The sequence below is a fragment of the Aptenodytes forsteri genome, unplaced genomic scaffold, assembly GCF_000699145.1.
Source record: "Aptenodytes forsteri isolate BGI_AS27 unplaced genomic scaffold, ASM69914v1 Scaffold1, whole genome shotgun sequence".
NCBI lineage: Eukaryota > Metazoa > Chordata > Aves > Sphenisciformes > Spheniscidae > Aptenodytes > Aptenodytes forsteri.
Window position 1 is genome coordinate 930300 of NW_008795035.1, and position 9540 is coordinate 939839.

General features: G+C 42.8%; 1 protein-coding gene across 1 annotated transcript in view; it reads left to right on the top strand.

The window, feature by feature from the left end:
* Positions 1-208: 208 nt before the first annotated feature.
* MYO5A (myosin VA) overlaps positions 209-9540 on the top strand; it is a 99226-nt gene continuing 89894 nt past the window's right edge. Inside the window, exon 1 of the mRNA XM_009276597.1 lies at positions 209-367. Coding sequence (XP_009274872.1) covers positions 209-367 — 159 coding nt within the window. The remainder of the gene's footprint in view (positions 368-9540) is intronic.

The window sequence follows — 9540 nt, forward strand, 5'->3', positions numbered from 1 at the left end:
ATAATTACCCAACGGTCTAACAACACTTGGTTTAACCTAGCCTTGACATTTTAGTATGTTTTTGTAAAAAAAAAAATGTTTCCTGTAGTCGGATGCCAACCACAGCAGCCTAAGAAGCTCTTAGCTTTCTAACGGCAGTTTTGCGGCATGTCGGCAATCTGACACTCGTGTTAAAAGAAACTGTGAGCCTTGGGAAGCAAGACGAGCGATGGTTCGATTCGGAGCCCAGCCTGTGCCGCAGCCGCTCCCCTGGGCGCCAAGTGTGTCCGGAGGAGGAAGCGATACCACCCGGGCCGGGCAGGGGGGCCGGAAGGATAGCGAGCTGCTTGCGAAAGCTTCTCGCAGCCTACAAACAGTTTTTGGGAGGGCGTGTCCTGCAGGCCTGATGAAGCACTCAAGTGTAGCATCGTTGGGAGCTACTTTTTGGGGAAGAGGAGATCATAGCTTTACAATAAAAATTTTTTTTTTTTTTTGCTGTAGACCTAATCTTGAAAGTTGTGTGAATTCTTTGTTACATGTAAAGAATAATTGTGAAGGTCCCATTTATAATAATTGGTCTTATTTGTTTAATTCTTTGAGTATCATGTTAAAACATTTACCTAACGATATTAGTGGATTATGTGGGATCCCTCACAAACTGTCATCAGCAGTCCTTGCAGAATAATAATGTCTGTACATCGAGCTGCCACTGGTTATTTGCAGTCTGTTTCTACTGCAGTGATTTTATAGCATGTGCCAGATGGCTTAGATAATGGATTACTATTATTTTTTAGATAAATAAATGATCAGACAAAGTGCTGTCGAGCTCCTGCTATGTCAGGAAATGTGCGCAACGACCACCGTTATCTTTCGGTGAACCACAGAGCTCCAGGTTGAGTTGGAAGGGATAGGCGGCCGGTCGGGCAGATGTATCTGGCTCTTAGGGTCTCCTTGCGGGGCCTTTGCGAGTTTAATCCTCTCCATGTGTTACAATAACAAAGTAATTTGTCTCTCTCTTTAATGAGTCTCATTGTTTAATCTCTGTAGGACTAAAGAAAGCATTTTTGTTCTTGAAATTTGCTCGTTGAACAAGTTGAATTGGAGGAAGTCACAGAAACATCTGGTATCACAAGGTTTCACTGTTGCTGGATGGTCTATTTTTAATAGGATTTAAAAAAAGCAAGAAGTGATAGTAAGGTTAATCATAGATGGTGTTTCTGCTGTGAGGGAAAAGCAGCGTGCAGCTGGCAAGTCTGCTGTCCTGGGGGTACCGGCGGGATGCTGCCTGGATTTCTGGAAAGTCAGAACAGCCTCCGCAGCAGACCTCGGAGGAGCCAGCCGCGTGGGGTCTCCTACAGGGACATTCACTGAATTTGGATTTCGTTACTTGAGAACACAAAGCATACACAAAACAAATATTTAACTACTTGAAGTCTTGTTTATATTACTGGAGTCTTTGACACCTGCATGTATATATGAGCATACGTACAGACATTGCTGGTTTGAAAGGCATCTTGGCTCGGGGAAGGATGATGGACCCAGTTTCACTTTGCGCTGTCAAGCAGCAAGAGCTCCTCTGATCAGGGCCAGTGGGTTGTTTTATGCCTCTTGATTAAAGTCAGCTTAGCTTGGTTTACTTGTATGAAGTTAGGAACGAGCAGAATCTGAACTCCTTTGTGTGGTCGGGTTTTCTTTCGTATGCTTGAAGGTGCAGAGGTTATCTCTGATCTAATTTTGTGCTCGCTGTGGTGGAGCGGTGTTTACTACTGCCTGTATCGTGCTTGACTCTGATAGTGAGTATTTGTACCGTTGGGCCCAGGGCCAAGAAGCGGCGTTTGGGCAAGGCTATTGGTCCTGCTGCTTCATTAGCAGACTACTCCAACGAGTTGAAGCAGCAGTGTGCACCTTCTGCTTGTCTTCTCCGCTGCTGAAATAGCAAGGAAGAGCTCCCTATTTTCCCTTAATAATAGGTGGTTCTTGTTGCAGAAAATATGGTGTTAGGGTCAGAATAAACCCATGGTTCTTGGAAATTTTCATCATGTCTGTGACTGACTTTTTCCTCAAACTATATCTTTCTGCTTAAGTTATTTTCATGGACCATAACCCCGCTCATGATACACCACAACAGATGTACGTTTTTGTTTTGTGGATGATGCTCCTAAGAGTTTGATTGGTTTAAATTGGTATCAGAACTTTTAAGTAAGTAGAAATGCGTTAGGCACAAAATTAAACCTGTTATCTAAAGGTCATGGGAGACAGAGAAAATTCAAACTGTGTTGAATTCAAAGGCTCTTTGTACAGTAACTTTTTCCTTTTGTTGGCTTTACTTTTGAGCTGCATCCAGGATGGAGAGTTGTGTGATTGGGTTGCTAAGGCCTCGTTTACCCGCGCTAATAGCAAGGCTTTTAGTGACTTTCCTGGCAGAGAACAGCACTTTCGTGCTGGTGCCGGTGCCAGTGCCAGTGCCACGCTCTGTGCCACCCTTTCCTTAGGACTGCATCATTTCCTCCTTCTTGTCAGCGTTGCTTGGCTTTGCTTAACCCTGAGTTTGCTTAAGCCTGATACTGCAAAGATTTATCTTTATTCCGTGTGAGTAATCGCGTTGCTTAATTTTATGCTTTGAAATCAAGCATGTAAATCTGAAAGATTGGGCCTTTTATTCTCTATTTCCTCTTACTGCAGGGAAATAACTTTGCTGTCATACACCTGCTCGGAACAATTTGTGCAGGAAAACAAATGAAAACATATCCTAGGGATGTTGTCTTGTCAAGTTCTTTGTGTTAAGCTCTGTGTATGCCGTGTTGCAGTAAGTTAGGACCTGTCTGCGTAAAACCCAATTTTAATATTTAATAGCAAGAGTGTATTTTCAGGAGTAGCTTCTGCTTTCAGGACCCCCTCCATCTCAGGGAGATAATGGTTCCACTCATCTTCTTTTAGCATAGCCCACTTTCTCAGTTTGCTACAGGCAGCAGCCTAACGTGAAATACCGTGTGAGATGGATAACCCGAACTGCCCAGCACTGCGCAAGTGTGAAAAGCACCAGAGTTATCGAGCTGATGATCTTGATGATTTTGAGGTCTTCCTGTTCCTGGCCATCTGGGTCATAACCCACTCCTTTTCTGTCACAGCATAGCTGCTTTGCTGCCTGCTCTCAGTTAATCGCAGTATTTAGTAGTTTTATTTCTATATATCTTAGTCTATTTATATATAAATAAAATGTAAAGAGGAGATCAGTGCTGGCTAAAAACGGTTTGCGGGTTTTTTTGTTTTCAAAAAGAGGCTAAGTACTTGGTGCGATTACATTAGAGGAGTGCCCTTCTTGCTGAATTCTGGGCATTAAGCAGCTGGAAGGTGAGCACAGGAAACATTAGGCACTACTAATAAAGTTTAAAGACTTCACTCCTACTGAATAGCTGTGGATTGCAGATACTGACCCAACTTTTAATGTGAGGATCTGCGAATTTTAATGCAAATTCTGAAGAAGGTGAAAATGGATTACTTAGCAAAGCAGAGATCTTACACCATCTGTTCTCCTTGGTGGCATGGATTTAATATTTTTGGCCTGTTAATCTGGGACAATAGCAAGAATTGTCTCAGATCTTTCCCTGAATAATAATGGCATGGAGGTACTCAAGGCTGGGGTAAAGCTTCTTAAAATGTTAAGGGAGAAGAAGGTACAAACCTAACATCAAATAAGCAAGTGTGAATGAGACGTCACCATGCTGATGAAGGGTCTGAGGGAGCACTACGAAGATTAAACTGGAGGAGAAGCAGTCAGGAATGCAGAATGCAGCTGTGCCTGCAGGGTCGTCTTCGAGTCTTACCTCCATGCTGTTTGGTGAAAGTTGTGGTTATTTTCTGAACATCTTGAAAGCTGTTGTATTTCCCTCACTGCTCATCAAGTCTTCGTTTTTGCCTTTTAACCCCGCTTCAGGCGTGACTGTAGGTAAGGCTGTCAGGGTAATTCACATAGAATAAAAGCTGCCACCGGTAATTAGCAGAAGTGTGTTGTTGAGTTTATTTAGCTCTTAGGAGACAGTGTGGATGGTTGAGAGCAGACTCTTCCAGGCTCTTACTTACACTGTGGTCTGATGAGAGCCCTCGCTTTAAAATTAAATGTGAAGGCTACAGCAGCGTTGCTTTGAAGAGCTCTCATTCTGTCTTTATAGAAGTTAACACAGGGGGAAATACGACGTGTGACTTGGCGTGTCAAGTTTCCTAAGATTGCTGTGTGGTTAGGTGTAAACTGCACGTTTCTAGCTTGACAGTCCTAAATATAGAAGAACAGAAGAAGAACTTATCTGAGTGACTTTCATACCCATATGGTCTCTTTTTTGTAAATGGATATGAAAAATCATGAAGTCTTGCTGCAGTTACCGACGGCGTCTTTGAGTTCTTCCATTTGGTTATCACAAGAGAGGAGAATTTTGTGATTACTTTGTGATTTACAGGAGGACACTCTTGCTGTCTGTAGAGCCAGAGAAAAACTAAAATTACTATGAGTCGGTCTAACAATGCGGGAATTCATTGCCCCAACATGGCTTGTCACACGTTACTCTCTGCAGACTCCATGGGTTATTCATAAGTATCTTTAAAGCAGATGACCTCAGTTGTTTTGCTGAGGAAACCAGAGAGAGAGATTCCCAAGTCGCCTTACGAGTTAACGTACACCAATACAAGAAAATATGGAAATATTTGCCATGGAGATTGAGCCTATTTTGCCTGGAAAGGAAACACCAACTGCCTCTGAAAGTGCTGAAAATCTGTGTTGCAAGAGATACGGGATGGAAATAGGTGGTTTAGACTATATGTATGTTAAAGTAAGTAGAATATGTTTGGTTGTTTTCTTGGTTTTGACATAGGTGAAGGCTGTACAGCCAAGCATATAATAGCTTATTAGTATAATAGTTTATTAATAAAGGTTTAAAGTAAGTAGAGTTTTGACTTATGATCTGGAGATATATAAAGAAGACTTTTTCAAACATGCCAGACAATAATTTCATTGTTTAGGACATTGTCTCTCTTAGAAAAATCTTGTATTAGGAGAAGCCTTTTGTATGAGGAGAAGCCTTTGCAGAAGTTGTTAGAATTTGATGTCAGAGTGCAACCTTATGTATTGTGACAACCCTATGTATTGGAAATAAAAAGGCAATATAAACTTTTTGCAAACAATCAAATAGATAACGCTTGTAGAGAAAAGGAGTGGAATAGTTTCTCTAAGGCTAACTGTGGTATACAATTTCCAGCTAGCGCGGAAGGTTTTAATTTCACTCCCCTCTCCGACGCAGAGGTGTTTTCCATAATTTCTCATGCTAATCAAGGTTAGAGTTGCACTAATGAAATGGGCTGGACCAGGCAAGCTCTCGGGTGCCGGCGGTGCTCGCAGCCAGCGCAGCCCTGCTGCACCCAGCGCCTCGCGTGCGCGCTTCGCACTTGGGGGGTTACCGGGGCAGGGCTGACGGTGGCGGGGGAAGAAGTGCAGCCGCTCTGGCCGGAGAGCGTCTGAACGCAAGGCTGTGGCCGTTAAGCCTAGTTCTGCTTTCACGGCTTCCCCCGACACTTGTGGAGGCTCTCTGGGAGGTTTAACTCCGCGCGCTGGTTCTAAGTTAGAGCTTGCCAGGTCATTCATACCAGGTCGTTCTGGTTTCCTTGCGTGGGGACTTACTGTTAATTTCCCATGTAAAAATGGTGGGACTAAATACGGCTTCATTAGATGTGCTTCACTGATGTCAGGTTGCTGTTATAACATGGCAGAAAGGTGTCTGTGGTGTGGACTTGACCGTAATGACAGAGTTACGTTCTGGGTTAGCTGAGTAAAACTAGTTTTCCCTGAATAACTCAAGCTAAGTCAGTAAAAGCTCTGTTTTAATGATGTAACTACATCTCAGCCTGGGGCTTCTGTGTCGTTCTAACAAAAAATAATCAGTTAATTTTGGATTTTTAGAATCTCAAGCAGGTGTTTTACTTTCAGTGTGACTTTTTGGGGGGGCCAGGATTAAGTAAAAACAAAAGAATGCTGTTTGGACTTGAGCTCAGCTTTACAGAAAGATACTCACAGAAGTACAGCCTTGCCTACTCCTCAAGCAGGTGTTTTACTTTCAATGTGACTTTTTTGGGGGGCCAGGATTAAGTAAAACCAAAAGAATGCTGTTTGGACTTGAGCTCAACTTTACAGAAGGATACTCACAGAAGTACAGCCTTGCCTACTGTCAAAGTTTATGCCACATATCTTTCCTTTCATTTTTAACTTTTAAATTAAGCTTTCACAGTTAAGTCAGCAATCGTCCATACTCCGGATGTTTTACAGATATCAGAAAATTTAGCCTTATTTCACCTCTGTGAGCTAGGTGATCAGTTACGGCTCCACTACTTTTTCCTCAATAACTTCTTGTTTCAAACTCCAGCGCTGTAGCACGGCACGGCGCAGTGCATCTGTCCGATCAATACAGCCCTTTATTTTCCCTTCCTGACTGAGTGAGTGCTAGATACACCAAATAATCTCATGGCAGTGGCGCAGATGGCTCTGCGCTGAGGCAGAGACACTGAGACAAAAGACAACGCTTCCTCTTTCTGCGCGTGTGAACCCAGATGAGCACCCAGCTGCAGCCAGCGCTGTGAGCCCCCTCGGTCCCTGAGCAAAACTCGGGCTGCGCTGCGTGTTGCGAGAAACGATTCAGTTATCCTGCCTCCTGTGGGTGAGGTTTCTGGAAACTTTGGGGAAAATAGTTATAAAAAGCTTCTGTAAGATCTTAAATCCGTTTAAGAACTTGAGAAAGTGAAATCAACGTTCCATGGTGTGACATCAGCATGTAAAAATATGTAAGAAACATGAGGGTTTTGACTGAATTTGTACCAGTGGTCTGTAAGTAATACTTATTTCAGCATTTAGTTAATTATGCTGTGAAGTCTATATTATGACTTGCATCATCTTAGTGTTAAAACAAAATCCTACAACCACTTGTTTCATTTGGCTTCATAGTATTTGCTTTCTTGGATCTTAAGTTCAGGCAGCCGTGAAATTAATCATGACATGTTGAATGTTTTTTTGTGTCTTTCTTAAGTATTGGCCTTTTTTTAATTTTTAAATTGGAGTATTTTTGTAATATACCCACAGCATCACTGTAAGCACACAAACATGAAATCATGCATCCTTTTCCTAATACTCTTTCTTCAATGTGACATGTCTCATTAGCTTAATATTCAGGGGATGGCTGTAGTTGTTTCATTTGCCCTTAAATTTCTTGTGGCCACTCTTCTACAACTCTTGTAACATGTTTTTCAGGTTGGATGAATTAGGCGTTTTAAGGCAGACTTATAATTAACTTCTTTTTGAAATCACTAGCATATAATTCAGTGTTGGCCTTCGTTTTGGTGGTACGGATCGAAATGCAATACAGCGTGTGCCCCTCTGTGTGGGTATGACCCCAAATGAAGTTTTACATGAATCAGAATATTTTCCTGTCGCTCAGCAGGCATCACACTTCTGCTGAACGTTCTCACTGATCTTATTGTGGTTATTCAGCTGTTTTGTGTCTCAAGTAGTCACCAAACATTGGTGGTTTTGATCTAGCTGTAATTGCCATCTTTTCTGAAGATCTTTCAGAGCCACGTTCATTCCTTTGGCAGGTCTAGAAATCAAAAGTGTTTCGAACACAGAATTTTCTTAAATGTTGATTTTTCTTTGAATATATATTTTTTTTTAAGCCTGATTTACTTTAAATGAACATTTCTCGAGAAGTGTGCTGGATTAAATGAGAAAAGCGTACTGCAGCAGGTAAGACAGAAGTACTGCTGCCTCACCGGGTGGTTGTTGTGGGTTACTAGGCTGTAGGTTTGCTGATGGGTGGTGATGTATGAGGAATCCCGTAGGCAGATGGTGGGCAGCCGCAGGCGCAGCGGCGCAGGGGCATCGCTCCTTGTCATCCTACGCAGGCTCATGGTAGCGGCGGGGACGTAGGGAAGGATGCAGCTGCACTTTCCGTGTAACACCCTGGCCAGGCCAGCGTCTGTCCCAGTCTTTGTGTGGCACTTTGCGAAACACGTTTTATTTTTCTGTAATTGATAATACAGCCTTAATTAAGCCCTGTTAGAAGCATCGTGTGGGCGAACTCTTGACGTACCCGAGCGGTGTTGCCTGTGACTTCCCATCGCTGTCCGGTGGTTTTCAGCGGCGGGTGCTACTGGCACCAGAAGCCGAGTAAGTCGCGGAGTACGAGATTGTAACCGTGGCCACTGGCTGAGGATGGCTGCCTGGGGAGGATGGAGGGGAGCCGGTGTGAAAGGGGGTCTGTGAAATACAGCAGGAGCTGACAAATGCCGTTCCCGTGTGCAGCAGCTCCAGGGGGGTGAATGGGCGACATTTTGATAGCTAAAGTATTGTCTGGGTGAATAATGACTGAGCATAAACCAGATCTGTCTCCCTCTGTATGACATTTTGAAGAGAAGGTCAAGTACAATCAACGTAAAATGTAGAAAGCTATGTTTTAAAGATGAAGAAAATTCACAACTTTTAAACATTTCAAGTGTTCTTACTCCTTAAAAATCTTTCTTATAAAAATCATATCAACTACAACCTGGGAATATAACTGTTCTTTGGTAGATTTGGTAGTTTAAAGTAAAACGCTGAGTTTTCTGGCCTTGATGTCAGGCCCAGTGTGTAGGGTGATCATTTGCTCTGAATTTCAGTGGAAAGGTTGCTAATAATTGTAATATTTAAAGAAATAAAAAAATTTACATCTCTGCTGATCAAATTTGCCTGTAGTAGCATGTGTATATATCCTGTGTTTGGGATTTAGCTTTCTTTTGCATCACTTTGAAGTAAGGTGAAGTTACAGGTAAACGTAAGTCACTGGACATTTTCCCAGTGGCTGAAGATGTAAATCTTGCTGCAGTGATTCTTTGTGGGGTGCTGGTAGTTTTTGGTTGTGCCTTGTACAATCAAGGCGTGTTTGGCAAACAATGTACAAGTTGGTTTTGGTGTTACAAGTCACCGGGCCCTGAACACACAGAATGCCTTATAAAAATGCTTAAAAGAAAGAAGGAAAAAAATCTCAAACTTTTATATCCTTAGGATTCAAATGTAGCGGATATTTGTACAGTAGATGAAATACTCAACTACAACAGGTTCTTTTGCATTGAGCTGCGATTCAAGGAGTTCCCTTGTGCCGTGGTGAAGGGTGCGGTCCCTTACCTGCCTAACCTTGAGTGCTGCAGGCACTTTGGCCCAAACTTGCAAACCCAATGTCAGCAGAGCGCAAGCTCGTAGTGGTGGTGTCTTAGGGTGTAGCTCAGAGCCTGGGTCGGCACTGTCCCCCGGCCGCTGTGTGGGAGCTCCGCATGGGGCCGGTCAGGGAATTCCCACGAGTCGGAGATTTATGTGATAACATGGGACTTTTGGTCTTCCTATTAGGTAAACTAACTGTGTGAGATTACTTTTCAGATAAAACAATACAAATTGTCACATATATTTTCCCCACTATATATAGAATCATAGAATCATAGAATCATTGAGGTTGGAAAAGACCTCTAAGATCATCGAGTCCAACCGTCAACCCAACACCA